An 18,235-nucleotide genomic window follows, 5' to 3' on the forward strand; every position below is an offset into this window, starting at 1 on the left:
GGGAGGCTGAGGCAGGAGAATCGCTTGAACCCAGAGGCAGAGGTTGCAGTGAGCCAAGATCACACCACTGCACTCCAGCCTGGGCAATACAGCAAGACTCCATCACAAAAAAAAAAAAAAAAGAAAGAAAGAAAGAAAAAAAAAATAACACCCTCATAGTCTCTTTCACTGGAGCACAGAGAAGGCAAGAAGTTTGGCCTTCACCTCCTGGCAGAGCTCCAAGGGAAGGCCTCACCCCCTAGACTATCTGGCCAGGTCCCCTTGGCCCAGGCCAGGCCACCATTTCGTGAAGCCACACCACAGAGGTAGTCAGGTCTGAAGCCCCATTGCAAGATGGGGAAAGCAAGGTAGTCGGGATGGGAAAACGTGTTCAAAGTTGCATGCGGCTCCTGGGTGCAGCTTTATCCCCTTTTCCTCCCTTCCCTCCTTCAATCCCTGGAGGAAGAGCCCAGGAACTCAGGCTTAGGTTTTGGCCACAATGCCATGCAGCCTTTGTCTATCCCCACCTGCCCTGTGCCCCGTTCTGCTGATGTGAGTATCACCCGAGTCCCTTCCCTCAAAGAGGAGAACCAGGGACATCACGAAGCACATCCCCAAGGACGATCCAGCAGCTCCCTTTCTACTTGTTAGCGTCCCAAGGGCTGGGGCCATCCGCAGACCCCCTTCCTTAGAAAGGCAGTGGGACCAGGACCTTGTCATCACACCCTGTGTAATCCCAGCTCTACATTTTCCCAGCTGTGTGCCCTCGGGCAAGTCGCACCCTCCCTGTTTTCCCTTCTGCAAGGCCCTAGAGGCAACAGCGGGTAGCAGTGCATGGTGACCACAGCCCAGGCCCCTCCCTCTGGCAATGGACTTGGTGACTTGCAGCCAAATCAGCTCAGCCGTCTGCCTCCCCTCCAGCCAGCACAGACTCCAACAGGGCCCAGCCTCGGGAGAGGCTCTTTCAAACACCCCTCAGCCTCTGGCCAGGGCCTGGGGCCCCAAGGGCTCCTCAGGGAGCTATGCGTAGGCAACTTTATTCGGCCCCTGGGCCTGGGCAGTTCATGGAGATTCCTGAGCCTCAGGAAGGGGAAGGTGGGCTGGGGTTTTGCCCCCGGGGGCACAGGGGAGAGAACCCTGGGGACCTGTACCTGCTGCTTGGGGCTGAGCTCAGCCGCTTGGCTCTCTTCTCCAGCCAGTCCTCCAGATGGCCCTCGGGGAGCTCGGGAGCATCTAGGAGCCACTCCCTGGCTCGCCTCTCCTCTGTAGGGACAGGGAGACAAAGGCAAGTGAGGGGTACACTCCTGCCTGCCAAAACCCTACCCTCTCACAAAGCAGAAGCAACTGGTAGGCCCTGAGCAAGCCCTGGGAAGTTGCAGCAACCTTCCTGGAGGATGCACCTGGACCACTTCTCCAGGCCATCTGTGCACAAGGGCCCGGCACTTGGCCTCGCTCTGTTTTCCCATCAAATAGAGACCACCCCGGCTGCCTCCAAGCTCTTAGGGAGCTGGAAACAGGACAGTGCATGTAGAGAACCTGGCCCCGGCCAGGTGCGGTGGCTCACGTCTGTAATCCCAGCACTCTGGGATGCCAGGGTGGGCGGATCACCTGAGTCCAGGTGTTCGAGACCAGCCTGGCCAACATGGCGAAACCCCGCCTCTACTAAAAATACCAAAAAAAAAAAAAATTAGCCATGTGTGGTGGTGAGTGCCTGTAATCCCAGCTACTTGGGAGACTGAGGCAGGAGAATTGCTTGAACCTAGGAGGTGGAGGCTGCAGTGAGCTAAGATCACATCACTGCACTCCAACCTGGGCGGCAAGAGTGAAACTCCATCTCAAAAACAAAAAAAAGAGAGAGCCTGGCCCTAAGGAGGGGTCTGAATCTGGGATGCAGGGAGGCAGTGAGGGCAATCGAATGGGGTCACATCTCAGCTCTGTTACCTGCCAGGTCTTTGTCCCTGGGCAGGGTAATGAGCCTCAGTTTCCCTGGTTTTTATTCTCATAAGCTGTCCAACAAAACCTGTTGCTCAACAAATTAAAACCAATCAACGAATGGAATTTATACAAGCTGGGTGTGAGCGTTTGATGGGGTCGGAGTCGCCAAGTCATCTGGGATGGAGTCTTGGGCCAGAGGAAAGAAATCATACATTTGACTAGCACTCACTCAGAGCCAGGCCCCGGTCTCTGGAGCTCACTCGGGGCCAGGCCTCGGTCTCTGGAGCTCACTCGGGGCTGGGCCCTGGGCTGCACAGGTGTCATCTTGCTTCATCCTTAGAGACATCACATTTGATAGGACACAGCCTCCAAGAGGTTAAGCCACATACCAAGGTTACAGAGGATGTGGCAGAGCTGGGACTATCTGAGCTGCCAGCTAGGACTCTGTTCCCAGCGCCCCTGGGCCTCTCCCCATTCCTGTCCCCACTCGGCATCGTCTCCAGTTCCAGGTCCACCGCCCCGTGCTCGTCCCACCATGGGCCAGCCGTCCTCTGAGAGCCCACAGCCAGGGAAGAGCTGGAGCTGCCGCTGCTGCCAGGACTTGCTGGCCAGTCCCACAAGGCCTTGCTTCCACCCTGGGAAAAAATGCTCCTGGAAACCCTGTGTCGGTCCCGGGGCTGTAGCAACGGCGCCACTGGCTCCCAGGGCAGGGCACGGAGCCTGCAGTGTCTAACTGGTCAGAGGGGAGTGAGGCCCATGGCAGGATCAGGGCAAAGGCCAAGCTGCCCCAGACCCTCACTGGCTACCCTGAGGCCTCCTGGACAGAGAAGCTTACGGGGGCAGGCACTGAGAGACCCAGAGTCTGCCCCTAACCTGCTGGGGGGCTCATGCAAGGCCCTTCAGTCTGAATGTTGGCCTTAGTTTCCCCACCTGATCAATGAGAGGCTGTGGAAGAAGATTGATAAAGACCATCTCAGTCAGAAACTTCCTTGTTCTCTAACTAGAGGAGTGAATTTCCCAAAGGCGAGATGTCAGTTTCCATGGAGGCTGAACTTGCCCCTCCCTGGAATCACCAGGCTATGAGACTCCAGAGGGCAGGGAAGGTACGTTCCTAAACTCCTTGTCCCCAGACTGTCGTAAGGGGTCTGCTTGGTGCCAAGTGGGGACTGGGTATGCTGCCTGATTGAGGAAGGGATGGGGTGTACCCACCAATGACTGCCGGCTGGCCACAGGGTCCAGGTGGGGCTGAGGTGCACCTTCAGGGCTCCCAGGCAGGAAGCCACGCAGGCTCCACTATCAGGGGTCACAGGCCTGCCTTCTCCACTCATGCTGAGGCTGTTCCTAACACCTGGCCCAAACCGGGGGCTCAGGGCTCCCCATCACCCTGAGTGGCCCTTGGCTGCCAATGATGGGGAGATGGGGAGGCATAGGCCAGCCTCCCTGGTCTCAGAGTCCACATGCCCCAGCACCCCACTCCCACTTAGCCTAGGGCATCCCGAGACGTACCCTCCACCTGGATGCTCAGCTCCTGTAGGTCTCGCTCTGACATGTGGGAAAATCTGCAGTTGGAGCCAAAGTCGCACTGGCCTGCAGCAGGAAGACAGAGTTACTTGCTGCTCGGGAGGGGCTCCCCACGGGGGCTGAGGGGTGCCCTGATGAGGGGTCCCAGAATCTTAGGGGCAGGACTTCAGGGCCTAAAGAGTAGCAACCCTGATCCAGGACAGAAAATGGAATCTCTCTGGCCCTGTCCATTCAGCAGCCAGAGCAACCTCTCACCCATCATGCCATATGCTTACGACCCTTCTCCGGCTGCCCCCCATGCTGGGGATCACTTCCAACTGAAGCCTGTCATGACTGGGCCTTGCAAGCCTCTGCAGGCTGTCTCTGTCACCAGCCCTCCCAGCCCTGCCTCAATGAACTACATATGGGTTCCTGAAAGGGCAATGCTTCCTTTCTCCACTCCAAGCCGCAGCACGTGCTATACCCAGCTTAGTATTCTGCCTGCCTACCTGGCTCACGGGAGCGGTTGGACTGCTCCTTAGAAAAGCTTCAGTGGCAGCTTTGCCAAAGAGGCACCAAAATCTGGGGTGGCTTCCCCTCTCTCAATCAAGGAGACCAAAATGTATGTGGAGATACTGGGAGGCTGGAGGTGTCTCAAGCCAGGATAACCTACCAGTGACATATTCACATCAAGGCAAAGTCTGTAGGGAAGCCCCTGATCTGCAGGCTTGATGCCCATCCTGGGGGAGCTTGGACATTCACCCAGTTTCCTTAGTTCAGCTGCAGCACCTTTCCCCAGTGCTAAGCTCCCTTACAAACCATGTGAATCATTATAGTTTTCCTCTTTGCCGTGGCTGCCAGGAAGCTCAGAGCCAAACCCTTAGAGAATACATAGGACCTCAAGGGCAAGCATGGAGGAGACTATTCTCTTGGTTTTATCTTATTTTTCCTACTCTTATTTTTATCTGTCTTTGGTTCCTTCACTTACTGAGGTTTTTATCTCTTGCTGTCTCTTTTTTAAAAGAGACATGGTCCTCACTCTGTTGCCCAGGCGGGAGTGCAGTGGTGCAATCATAGCTCACTGCAGCCTTGAACTCCTGGGCTCAAGTGATCCTCCCACCTCAACCTCCCTAGTAGCTGGGACTACCAATGTGTGCTACCATGGCCCAGCTAATTAAAAAAATTTTTTTTGGTAGAGATGGGGTCTCGCTATGTTGCCCAGGCTGGTCTCAAACTCCTGGCCTCAAGCATTCCTCCCACCTCAGCCTCCCAAAGTACTGGGATTACAAGAGTTAGCCACCATGTTTGGCCCTTTATCTGTCTGATCTATATGCATCTCTAGCAGCTGAGTACTGAGCAGTCAAATCTACACCTAGCATCCTTGGTTCTGATCTTGAACTTCCTCAGATCATCAACCCTGTTACTCTCTGAAGTTCTGCCTGCTGGGAAGGAGGCCAGGCTCCCAGGCTAACTTAATCAACAAGTCTATTCCACCCATAAGTGTCTCTTGGATTTACTTGTAATCTCCCACGGCTTGCTTGTTCTAGGTGAGCTGATACAATCACATTCTAGATCTGAAGAGCTGAGGACCAGTCTCTAGGAGGTCCTGAGACACAACACCTGGGAAGGCCCTGACTGGCCAGTGACTGGCCAGTCAGCTGGAGCCACTGCTGCAAAGTGGGCTTGGGATGGTGGCCCGGGTCAGGGAAGACACTCTGTAGAGGTCCAAGTGGGCCCGCAGGGACCTGAGCTGTGCAGAGGACTTTACCTGTCAGTAGAAACTTCCTGCAGGGCCGCTTGTTCTGCTCATCCGTCAAGATGGCAGCTGCATCTGTGAGAGAAGAGAGGGACGGGATTCGGACGGTTCAGGCTCCACCAAAAGAGGCAGGAAGTGGAAGCCACAGGGACCCTTTATCCCAACACAGCTGTGCAGAAAGAAGAGTTTCGCGTTCCACAGAGGAGTGGAAGCAGGAGATGACCACAGGTGGGAGTCCTGGGCAGATGGATCTGAACTGCAGGTGACCTCAATCCCTCCCACCCAATGCAGGACCGGCCAAAGGCAAGGACCAAGTTTCATGCCAGCGGTTCTCAACTTGGCATGAGGGAGTCACCTGGGGAGTCTGGGGACTTTGGTTTTTTTTGTTTTTTAGAGACAGGGTCTCACTCTGTTACCCAGGCTGGAGTGCAGCGGTGCAATCATGGCTCACTGCAGCCACTACCTCCTGGGCTCAAGTGATCCTTCTCCGGTCTCAGCCTCCCAAGTAGGTGGGACTACAGCTATGCACCACCATGCCCGGCTAATATTTTTGATCTTTTTGTAGAGCTGTTGTCTGATTATGTTGCCCAGGCTGGTCTCGAACTCCTGGGCTCACACGATCCTCCCATTTTGGCCTCGAAAAGTGCTAGGAATACAGGTGTGAGCCACTGGGCCCAGCCTGGAGGTATAATACTTTTAAAAAATCCTGGCACTATGGAACTTCTCGTTATTATCTTTGCAACTTGCTGTGAATCTATAATTATTTCAAAATAAAATGCTAAAAAAATTTAAATAAATCCTAGTGCCCAGGAAGCCCACCAGCCAATCCCAGGATCCAGGCACTGCTCCACAGGCAAGACTGCAATCCCTGGCTTCTGTCTTCCCTCCTTCCACCAGCTGTAGGGCGCTCAGGGCCAGACCAGCCACCACCCTGGACAGGACTCCCGACAATCACTCTGTAGCATCGGCAATCACTCTGATCCTAATCTTAACCCTAGTTTCCTCTGATTTTTCCTATTTTTCTTTTCTTTCTTTGAGACACGGTCTCACTCTGTCACCCAGGCTGGAGTGCAGTGGCATGATCTCAGCTCCCTGCAGCCTCGACCTTCGTGGACTCAGGTGATCCCCCTCAGCCTCCCAAGTAGCTGGGACTACAGGCGTCCGCCACCACGCCCGGCTAATTTTTTTATTTTTTTATAGAGATGGGGTTTCGCCATGTTACCCAGGCTGATCTCAAACTCCTGGGCTCAAATGATCCTCCCCACTTGGCCTCCCAAAGTGCTGGGATTACAGGCGTGAGCCACTGTGCCCAGCCTATCTTTACTTTCTTTTTTTTTTTCTTTTTTTTTTTTATTATTATACTTTAAGTTTTAGGGTATATGTGCACAATGTGCAGGTGTGTTACATATGTATCCATGTGCCATGTTGGTGTGCTGCACCCATTAACTTGTCATTTAGCATTAGGTAGATCGCCTAATGCTGTCCCTCCCCCTCCCCCCATCTTTACTTTCATCATATAGTTATGGTTTTAAATTTGCTTCTTGATAGGCAAGCTATTAATCAGTCAAAATCTGTAAGGAAGTAGGGTACCTGAGGATGGTACCCTGACTCAGGAGCCCTTATATCCACCCCAGGGGAGGGGAGAGGCAAGGCCTGGGCTGGACATTCACCCACCACCTTTTCTAGAGGCCAAGGAAAGGTCACAGGCTTCAGAGTCCAAGAAACCTGAGCTCAAATCCTAACAACATATGACCACGTGCAAACTGCATAATCTCCAAGTCTCAGTTTCCCCATATGTCAAATGGGAGGATAGTTCCCACCTGGCAGGGCTGCTGTGAAAATGTCATCAGATAATGAATAGAGAGCGCTTTGTAGAGGACGCCCATGGTTCCCAACCCTGTGGCACATGAGAATCCCTAGGAAAGTGACCAGGTCTGCTTCTGGGGCCAGCAGTGGCCTTAGCACCATGTTCTCCAGGTATGGGGCCAAGACTGGGTGGGTACACAGCAAATGGTAGCAATTCTTCATTTTTTCCTCACAAACCCTCTGAACAGCGTAAACATCCCCACTTTGCAGAGGGGAAAACAGACATTCAGACAAGGGAAGTGATTTGCCAAGGGCAACTGGTGGCTTGTGGGTGGTGGGGGAGCGGGCAGGGGGTGTGGTCTGCTGGGATAAGGAGTTGGTTGTCAGAGAGCTCATGCCAGGGGGACCAGCAGGGTGGGGAGGGTCTATCTGTCAGCGCCGGGCTTGTCAGACTCACTGCACCTAGCTGGTGCTACGGACACCACTGCCTGCCTTTCCCTGAGGTGGGGGGGGGGGGGCTAGGGGAGGGCATGTGGACATTGCCCTGGACCCCCCTGAGGCTGAGATGGCTGAGGCTGGCAGCGGGACTGAGCCTGAGTCCTAGACAAGGGGCTCTGCTGGGTGGCTTGGGGTGGGAGAAGAATTCCAGGCTGCCCACGTCTGCTCAGTGGTTCCCGACCCCAGCCACACATCAGAATCACCAGGCAGTTTTTAAAGTACATGGACACCCGGCCCCAGCCCTCTCAGGTTCTGCTTTAATTCATTGGAAGGGAGGGCATCAGAATTGTTTAAAGCTCCTCGGTGACTCTGAAGTGTACTCAGGGTTGAGAACCCCTGGCCCAGGCCCGGCACGAGGAAGCCCGTGCTCTTGCAGTGGGTATTCAAGGCCCCTCGTGATCTGACCCTATTGGTCCTACTTGCTTCATCTCCCAGAATGAACAGCTGCCCCTGGTGCCTCACATTTCTTTGCTCATTCACTTAGACAATTCATCTGCCAAACATTCACTGAGCATGTCCTGTGTGCCAGGCACCACGCCAGCCTGAGGATTTAAGTGGAGAACAAGTCGGAGCTGGTCCTTCCTTCTGGTCCAACAGTCACACTAATCCCTAAACATCTAGCATGTAGCCAAACGACCTGACCCATTCTAGGGGTCGGGGAGGATGTCCCTGAGGATTTGCTGCCTGACTGGAGTTCTGAGGTGGGGGGGGGCCTGGCTTGGGGCAGGGAGGACAGCAGGAAGGGCACGTCTGCAGAGGGGACAGCTTATGCCCAGCAGATGCAGTGGCCAGGGTGGCTGCAGCTGGGAGGGAGAGGCCAGCAGGTCATGGAGGCGTGGGCAGGACACGGGCTTTGCCCAGAACACACCATTGTAACCGGGCGCAAGCTCGCTAGGGAGAGGGGCCCTATTCTATCCACCTTTGAATCTTTAGAGGCTGCCTGGGAGCCGAGGACACGCTGAATGAATGAGCCCATGAGGTGAAGGCCGGAGGGAATCCTTCTGAGGACCCACAGGCACTGTGCCTACTTAGTAAGCTCTTACGTGCCATGCAGTCATCATGAGGTTACTGAGCCCCTGTCATAGCCCTGGGAGGTGGGGACTGTTGTAGCTGTTTTATACATGACAAAATGAGGGCCACAGTGTTACTGAGTGACACCTGGGGACTGGTGCCCTGCACCTGACCATGGCGGATGGATCATCAGCCCCTCTGAGGGCTAAGGGACGTGCCCCAGGCCAAGAAGCTGGGAGCAGAGCTGAAGTCGAGTTCATTCACACGGCATATCCGCAAGTCCCTGCGGTTGCTCAGGGTGAGCAGAAGCCCTGGGGCAGCCTCCTGAGGAAGTGGAAAGAGGTCATGTGCCAGCTTGGCCCTCGGTAGCTGGGGACCCAAGGCGAGGGAACCCACTGCTCTGGATTTTATTTCATTTTTTTTTTTTTTGAGACAGGGTCCCGCTCTGTTGCCAAGGCTGGAGTGCAGTAGTGCAATCTCGGCTCACTGCAGCCTCCACCTCTTGGGGTCAAGTGATCCTCCTACCTCAGCCTCCTCAGTAGCTGGGACCACAGGAATGGGCCACCATGCCTGGCTAATTTTTTTATTTTTGTTTTTATTTTTTTTGAGACGGAGTCTTGCTCTCTTGCCCAGGCTGGAGTACAGTGGTGTGATCTCAGTTCACTGCAAGCTCCACCTCCCAGGTTCAAGCAATTCTCCTGCCTTACCCTCCAAAGTAGCTGGAATTACAGGAACCCACCACCACGCCCGGCTAATGTTTGTATTTTTAGTAGAGGCAGTCTTTCACCAGGTTGACCAGGCTGGTCTTGAACTCCTGACCTCAGGTGATCCACCCACCTCAACCTCCCAAAGTGCTGGGATTACAGGCGTGAGCCACGGAGTCTGGCCAATTTTTTTTATTTTTAGTAGAGACGGGGTTTCACCATGTTACCCAGGCTGGTCTTGAACTCCTGGACTCAAGTGATCCTCCCACCTCAGCCTCCCAGAGTGCTGGGATTACAGGTGTGAGCTACCATGCCCTGCCTGCTCTGGATTTTGAAGTCATCACCTGTAACTGGGGATACCTGGCCTGGCCTGCTCAGCCTCTTACAGAGCTATTCTAAGGACTGAATGTGTTGGGGATGTGAGGACACTGAGAACACAGGACACCTGGGGGACTCCTGTGGCCTGCTGCTTCATCTTTTCTATAAGTGACACAGGGACCTCTGCCAATCAGCCCTGGATCCCAGGATCCAGCTGTTCACAGCTGAGAATCTGGGACTAGGTGATCTTGGCCCAGCTCCCTCCAGATCATAGCCCTCACTGGATTTGCACAACAGGGAGCCTTAGTGTAACACCAGGGTTAGAGGTCTCCTAGGGACCTAGGAGAGCCCACTGCCCATGAATTTTCCTGTGGCCTTGCAACCACAGCCACGCCTGGGCTGCTGAGCGGCCTGGCCACCCCCTCACTTGCACCTCTGAGCCTCAGCTCTCTCAAGCGAAATGCGGAGTGTCTGCGAAGCCTTTAGAAACAACCATGCCTAGTCCACAAACCTGCCTCTGGAGAGGGGATGGGGTCGGGGAATCAGTGGTTTGAACCTAAAGGTCTCCAGGCGATCCTAACCTGCAGCCAGAGTTGAGAATCGCTGCCCTAGAGAGTTACTGAGAAAAGCAAATGACGAACTATGAAAAGCACCCGGCATGTAGCAGGCACTGATCCATGCTCATTCCCTGTTTGTGAACTGTCAGTTTCAGGCCTCTTCTTTTTGAGACGGGGTCTCACAACGCTGCCCAGGCTGCTCTTGAACTCCTGGGCTCAAACAATCCTCCCACCTCAGTGTCCCAGAGTGCTAGGATTACAGGCGAAAGCCACCACACCTAGCCCCAACCAGGGAACTCTCTCTCCACTCCTCCTCCCCTCTTGGCTGCTGGATTTGGTTCCTTCTTCAGAGGCCCCGTCCCAGAATCCTGCTCACCAACCTACAGGGCATCGGCCCCACTCTGGCTCATTCCAGGAGCTCCTGGCCCACCCTCGCCCCACCGCCAAGTGCCCACACCTCTCAATCTGGCTCCTGCCAGTCACCCTCTGGAACCTCCCTGGCTGTTCCTCAGTGTGAATGTCCAGTGACAGCTGTGCAACAGCAAAACTCCCCTCTCTGGGCACCTCCCAGGAAACAAGCCCCGTGCTAGGCACTTCTGACCTTAGCTCATTCATCCCAATTGTTCTTGCTCTGAGAGGCCTTTCCCAGAAGAGCCTGCCCTCCTTCTGCAACTGGGTTATTCACCCGTGCCTGCAGCCAGTCATCCAACTGCCACTGACCGCACCCAACTGCTCCCCACGAAGCAGTCTGCGCTGTCAAGGCAGGTCTGGCCATGGGAGCTAAAGCCCTTCAAAGGCTGCTCTCTGCCCTTGGAACAGGGACCCCCCTCCGCCCCCTGCTTACGATGGCCTCCACAGGCTTGGAAGATCCCTGCCCCAGAGCCAGCTTGAGCCCTACCATTCTCCCCTGGCCTGCTCTGCCCAGCCACACCTTCTCCCTCCTGCTCCGAGAGCCCTGGTGCTGGACTCAGGGCTGCCTGCTTCTCTACACACCCTCCACCCAGAAGTGCATGGCTAGCTTTCCCCTATTTCAGCTGTTGGCTCAAACATCACCTCCTTCTAGGGCCTTCTTCCAGTCCACAGAGCCTGGCACGTGCCTGGAGCACAGAGCCCTCAGTCAGCGTTGCTGGGGAAAGAGCTCACCTACCAGCCTGCTCCTCTGAGGACCCAGTGGCCCAGGCCTCCCTCTCTTTTGATCCTCAAAGAGCCCAGACCCAGACTGTCACTGACCCATGGGGGTCTTTGATGATAAGAAAGATCACAGAGCAGGGCTCCAGGAACCTGGCCCCCAGCCAGCAGCACCCACCTCGGAACATGTCGTACCAGACCTTCTTGGCCTTGAGGTGCTGCAGACCGTTCAGGTGCTTCTTGCGGTTGTGGAGGTTGTCCTGGAAGGAGCGGTCGCAGTAGTCACAGAAGTATCGCTTCCCCATGGCCACTCAGAGCAGGTGCTTTGCTGCCTAGGAAGCCACAAAGAGCTCAGATCAGACCATTGGAGAAAACACACCCCTCACCAGCCCACTGAGTCCTCCCTGAGGGCCAGGCCTGAGCCCAGGCTTTACTCACATGTGCCCCGCCCTATTAGGAGTGTCAAGCTGATGAGTATGGCCTAAAAGGCCTCACTCCAGAGGGATCTGTTAACCATTCTGATGCCCAGCCTGCAACTTAGACCCATGAACCTCAGTGGGTGAGGCCTGGGCACTGTTTTTGTTTGTTTGTTTGTTTGTTTGTTTTTTGAGAGGGTCTTGCTCTGTCACCCAGGCTGGAGTGCAGTGGTACAAACACAGCTCACTGCAGCCCCGACCTCCTGGGTTCAAGCAATCTTCCTGTCTCAGCCTCTCAAAGTGCTGGGATTACAGGCGTGAGCCACTGTGCCTGGCTGCTGTTTGGTATTGTTTAAAGTCTATCAGGTAATTCTAACATGTAAGTAGGCTGAACAACTGCCATCTTATACCCTATGGCTGGCCTCCCTTGTCTCCTACCACATAGGGTTTTCTTTTTTTGAGACAGAGTCTCACTCTGTCCCCCAGGGTGGAGTGCAGTGGTGCAACCACGGCTTACTGTAGCTTTAATCTTCTGGGCTCAAGTGATCCTCCCGCCTCAGCCTCCCGAGTAGCTGGGACTACAGGTGCGTGTCATCATGCCTAACTTAAAAAAACAATTTGTTTGTAGAGGTGGGGTCTCGCTATGTTGCAGAGACTGGTCTCCTGGGCTCAAGTGTCCTCCCGCCTTGGCCTCCCACAGTGCTGGGATTACACGTGTGAGCCACTGCCCCATCCCCTACCGTACCTCTGACCTCCACATTTGCACCACATAGGCCACACCAGCCTCCCCTTTGCTCCTCACACATGCCAGGCACATGGCCACCTCCTGGCCTTTGCACCCGAGGCTCCCCAGGGAGGGGTATGCCCTCCTGCAAACTCCCGCCTCACTTTCCCTCTTGACCCCTTCCATCTTTGCTCCAATGCTACTTTACTCAAGACGGCAGAATCTTCCACTTAGCTTCCTCCACTCCCTGCTTTATTTTCCCTCACAGCGTATATCACCCTTTGATATGGTTAGGCTTTGTATCCCCACCCAAATCTCATCTTGAATTGTAATCCCCATAATCCCCAGGTGTCAAGGGAGAGACCAGGTAGGGGGTAACTGACATGGGGGTGGTTTCCCCCATGCTGTTCTCATGATAGTGAAGAGTTCTCACAGGATCTGATGGTTTTATAAGGGGCTCTTCGCACTTTGCTCGGCACTTCTCTCTCCTGCTGCCTTGTGAAGAAGGTGCCTGCCTCCCCTTTCCCTTCTGTCATGATTATAAGTTTCCTGAGGCCTTCCCAGCCATGCGGAACTGTGAGTCACTTAAACCTCTTTCCTTTGTAAATTACCCAGTCTCGGGTATTTCCTTATAGCAATGCGAGAACGGACTAATACACCCTTCACGCAATAAGTTACTTGTTATGTTTACTGTCTTTCTCCCCCAGTAAGAATATAAACCCATGGGGGCAGGTTTGTGTTTTGTTTACTGCTGGAGCCCCAGCACCTAAAATAGTGCACAGTACAGAGTAGGCATTGAAGTACTTGTTAAATGAATCAATTCCCATTTTCCCTTTGGGACAACTGAGGTTCAGAGAGGGGGTGTGATTTGCCCAAGGTCACACAGCTGATAAGCAGAAGGCAAACCCAGTCCCCTAACGTTACACTGCCAGGTGTCCTCTCTTCCACAGCCAGTTCAAGGCTTAGAGAAGCCAGAGGGCTCAGGCAGTGAATGCTGACAGCTTCCCAAGGAGATCACTAAATTATCAGGTGGTAGGTCCGAATCCAGTCACAGAGGGAAATGAAAACATTCTGGGGTCTTAAGACCCCTCAGCCGTGGTGACCACAGCCACCACTCCTGACCCAGGAGATCTGCAGCCCAAGGTGGGTGGCAATTCAATGACTCTCGTGGCCAGCCCTTGGGTCCGCGAGTTTGCTGCCACAAAACAGGAGGACAGACGGGTCCACTGGGGCCACCAAGGGGGATCTGCCAAGGCTGTGCCCAGACCAACTGCTCAACCTGTGCTCAGACCCCTCCCTTCACAGAACAGGCTCCTGAGGCCCAGATGAGGAAGAGAAATGATTTCCCCCAGGTCACAAGGTAGCTATCTGGGCTAGCAGCCAAAGCCCTGGACTCCCAGGACCTGATAACCACAGGGGACCGATGGGGGAACACAGCTGAGGAGGAGGAGACTGGGGAGAGACACAGAGACAGTCCCAACAGCCAAGCAGGTTGATGGAGAAAGCCACTCTTGCAGCAGACAGGGACAGTAGCCATTAAGTCAGGGGCTGTAATGGGATCAGGAACAGACAGTCATTCAAAATGAAAACATATAAAACCTCTCTTCTCCCATTACTGCAGAGGGACCGTGTCCCAGACACGCACACTTGATATATTAAATTTGGCAGCTCTGATACACCCCGTCTTGCCAATAAACTTACAGGAATTGGATTGAAATTGTAAGAGATGAACGTTTAACGGCCGAGTGCTAAACCAAGCCATTCAGAAAGCTTGAATCTCCGAGAAGCTGCTGGCGCTGGAGAGTAATGGGGAAGGGAGGGGACAGGGAGGGTGGTTCTCTGGGAGACTGGAACAGAACGGTGGCTCTGCGGCCTACTTAGATGGACAAAACCACACAGGCATTGAAAAGCTGCCTGTGTGACCTTGGGCAAGTCACTTCCCATCTCTAGGCCTCTACTTACACTGTGGGAATATGAGGCAATGGCTGCTTGCTCAGGAAGTGGTACAGAGAAGTTTGCCAATGCAGATGGTGAAAATGATGCTGATAATGTCTGGCATTAAGCAAGTGCTCAATAAATATTATCTATTATTAGGGCTAGTGGTTTATTGAATACCTACTATGTGCTGGCACTAAGCTGAAAGCTCTAGATCATCATCTCATTTAATCCCCAGGACAACCTGTGGGGGAGGGCCTGTTATGCCTTTTTAGACGGGGGCACTGAGGTTCCAGAAATGAAGTGACTTAGCCAAGGTCACACTGCTAGGAAGGAGCCCCGCTGGGCTTGGAATCCAGGTAGCAGGCCTCTAGGGTCCCCACTCCTAATCACATAATGAAAGTCTCCTCCTTAATCCCAGCATTTTGGGAGGCCGAGATGGGTGGATTGCTTGAGTCCAGGAGTTCAAGACCAGCCTGGGCGACAGAGTGAAACCCCATCTGTATAAAAAATGCAAAAATTAGCTGGGCGTGGTGGTGCATGCCTGTAGTCCCAGCTACTCAGGAAGTGAGGCAGGAGGATGGCTTGAGCCCAGGAGGCAGAGGCTGCAGTGAACTGAGACTGAGCCATTGTACTCCAGCCTGGACAACAGAGCAGAGCCCCATCCAAAAAAGAAAAGTCTCCTTCCAACAAATCATACTAATGACAATTTTCCTTTATTAATCACTAGCTACACCCTAGGACCATGCTAGCCCCTTCAAGCCCCAAGAGGTGTGGATTATAATCTCACTCAGGAATGAGGCAACTGAGGCCCACACAGGTGCCATGAGGGGCCCCAGATCACACACATAGGAAGGGCAGAGCAGGCCTCAGGGTACCTGGGGCTCAGGTCTGCCAGGAAAGCCTGTGTTCATGCTGCAGTGTTAGCTGTCCAAACACCAGCCCACCGGGAAACTGGACCACACGCTCCTCGGCCTGTCTCCCCAGCCACACTCTGACCCAAATGGTAAGCCCCTTTGGTGGGCTGTATGTGTGTGTATATGTGGGGGTGTTCACGATTTCCCCCCTCTCTCTCATCCCCTCCACTCCATGGGGGGCAAACCAGCTAACGGTTCCATTTACTTTATCACCTTGTCAGCCTCAGCTCAGGGCCATGGCTGCCCACCCATGCCCTCCTCTGCCCACCCATCATCTAGCACATGAGAAGTGCTTGGCCATCCTGGATGGTTCAACAGGACCCCACATTCTAGTCCCAGCTCTGCCACGTGGCTCAGTCTGTGACTCAGCCACTTACCTTCTCTGGGCCTCAGTTTCCCCATGTGGGAAGTGGCAGGACTGGGTGATCTCCAAAGGCCTCCCTCTCTGGTTCTAATATCCAGTGATCAGATGAGAAGATGCCCACAACCATGCTTTTTTTAAAAATTTAAATATTGGTCTCGCCATGTTGCCCAGGTTGGTCTCAAACTCCTGAGCTCAAGTCATCCTCCCATCTCTGCCTCCCGCAGTGCTGGGATTACAGTCAAGAGCCACCGCGCCCAGCCGGCAATGCTTTCTATCTACCTGTCACAGACACATGTGCAGTGTCAGGCCAGGGAGACCAGCAGGCAGCACAGTCCCTCTGGGACGGGAAAGCATGCTCACTGAGCACCAACCGGGCAGGCCCCTCCCTGACCCTCTCGCCCTGAGAAGCAGGTCACAGCACCCCCATCTCACCTCCGAGAGCGGGATACCCAGCCTGGGGACAGCACTGAGCGCCAGGACCGGCTATCTCCGCACTTCCGTGCCTGGGGAGGCTGTCCGGGAACAGGGTTAAGAGCTGGCTCTGGAGTCAGATGTCAGGGCTTACATCCAGTCGCCACTGCTTCCTAATTTTCTCACTCAGTGATACTGGCATTTCTGGCCTTGTTTTCCTGCTATGAAAACTGGGATAATAACAGTGTTCAGGTCAGTCGTGGTGGCTCACGCCCATAATCCCAACACTTTGGGAGGCTGAGGAGGGTGGATCACGAGGTCAGGAGTTACAGACCAGCCTGGCCAACATAGTGAAACCCTGTCTCTACTAAAAATACAAAAATTAGCTGGGCATGGTGGCATGTGCCTGTAGTCCCAGCTACTCAGGAGCCTGAGGCAGGAGAATCGCTTGAACCCAGGAGGCAGAGGTTGCAGTGAGCAGAGATCGCACCACTGCACCCCAGCCTGGGTGACAGAGCGAGACTCCATCTAAAAAAAAAAAAAAAAAAAAAAAAAAAATTAGCTGGGTGTGGTGGCACGCACCTCTAATCCCAGCTACTCGGGAGGCTGAGGCAGGAGAATCACTTGAATCTAGGAGGCAAAGGTTGCAGTGAGCCAAGATCGCACCACTGCACTCCAGCCTGGGTGACAGAGCGAGACTCCCTCTCAAAAAAAGCAGAAAAAAAACAACATAGAAGAACCAGCTGTGCAGAGCCCCCACTGCCCAGGGATGGCATCGGGGTGAGGGGGCACACATTCTACCTACTTCACAGTCCTGTCCCCACAGGCATGTGCCTGAGGCCATGTTCCCAGACAGAGGCTGACCTTCAACAAGATGACCTCGCTCAGGTGTAAATTCTAGAGCTCCCGAACCAAATGCCTCCTGCTCTGATGCCTTTGCCCACATTAGGATAAGGTTCAACTTGCAGAATCCTCTGGACACATGCAGCGCCCTGCCAGACACACAAGTTGGCAAGCAGAATGCCGGCTGCAGTTCAGCTCCAGCTCCCCTCAGCCAGGTGTCCTTGCACAAGGTGCAACCTGCACCACTGTACTTGGTAGCCGAGGAGGGGGTCAGGGACAGGGGAGGAAGGCGACAGCTGGAGTGTCTCTAAATGGTGCCCAGACACCAGCATGGGGTGCTGACTAAGCTGGCCCCCTCTGCTGTGATTCATCCCCATCCTCTGAGGGTGGCACACGCAGCAGAGTGTGAGCGAGGTCCCGTCCGGAACACAGAACCATCCGGCCCCACTCCCTGCCACAAACACAGGTGGTGCCACCCACCCACTCCCAGGGACCAGGTGCATGGCTGCAAAGGCATCTGCTGGAGCCCCAGAGCATCAGCAGGTGAGAGTGCTGGCTTCTCGTGGCCAAGGGGCAGCGGGCAAGGCTAGTGGGACATCCTCTGGGTCACATGGGTCACATCTGAATTCCAGCTCTGCCGCATATAAGCTGGGTGACCCCTGGGAAGTCATTTCATCTCCCTTGATCTATTCTTAGCTATAAATATGGATCCCACAGCTGCTGAGATTTACCGAGGCAGTAGTACATGAAGGTGCCTAGTAGCCAGCTGCAATGCCTCAGGCCTGTAATCCCAACGTGATGGGAGGCCGAGGTGGGAGGATCACTGGAGCCCAGGAGCTCAAGACCAGCCTGGACAACATGGGCAGACCCCATTTCTACAGAAGGAAAAAAAAATTAGGCAGGCATGATGGTGCACACCTGTAGTTCCAGCTATTTGAGAGCCTGAGGTGGGAGGATAGCTTGAGCCCAAGGAGGTCAATCTCCAGTGAGCCGAGATTGTGCCACTACACTCCAGCCTGGGTGACAGAGACCCTGTCTCAAACAAAGAAAAAAAGGTGCCTAGCATATAGTTCCTGTTCAATAACGGAGGCTGTTACTGTTGTTACCATTATCATCCAGGCTGCCCACCCCCTCACCCTCTAAGTGAACACACTCTGAATCCCACTTTAAAACTGCAGTCAAGGCCGGGCACGGTGGCTCATGTCTGTAATCCCAGCACTTTGGGAGGCCAAGGTGGGTGGATCACTTGAGGTCAGGAGTTTGAGACCAGCCTGACCAACAGGGTGAAACTCTGTTTCTACTAAAAATACAAAATTAGCCGGGCATGGTGGCACACGCCTATAATCCCAGCTGCTCAGGAGGCTGAGGCAGGAGAATTGCTCGAACCCAGGCAGTGGAGGTTGCAGTGAGCCGAGATTGTGCCACTGTGCTCC

At 54.2% G+C, this 18,235-nt stretch overlaps 1 protein-coding gene across 2 annotated transcripts in view; it reads right to left on the reverse strand.

Moving 5' to 3' along the window:
• ZMAT5 (zinc finger matrin-type 5) overlaps positions 1–18,235 on the reverse strand; it is a 41,783-nt gene that overhangs the window by 10,778 nt on the left and 12,770 nt on the right. For both annotated transcript variants that reach the window (XM_032139277.2, XM_032139276.2), the window contains exons 2-5: positions 11,371–11,524; positions 5,183–5,245; positions 3,421–3,501; positions 1,131–1,242 (exon numbers count right to left, since the gene is read on the reverse strand). In XM_032139277.2, coding sequence (XP_031995168.1) covers positions 1,131–1,242; positions 3,421–3,501; positions 5,183–5,245; positions 11,371–11,497 — 383 coding nt within the window. In that variant the 5' untranslated portion in view covers positions 11,498–11,524. The remainder of the gene's footprint in view (positions 1–1,130; positions 1,243–3,420; positions 3,502–5,182; positions 5,246–11,370; positions 11,525–18,235) is intronic.

The sequence above is a fragment of the Hylobates moloch genome, unplaced genomic scaffold (assembly GCF_009828535.3).
Source record: "Hylobates moloch isolate HMO894 unplaced genomic scaffold, HMol_V3 SCAFFOLD_19, whole genome shotgun sequence".
Classification (NCBI taxonomy): Eukaryota; Metazoa; Chordata; class Mammalia; order Primates; family Hylobatidae; genus Hylobates; species Hylobates moloch.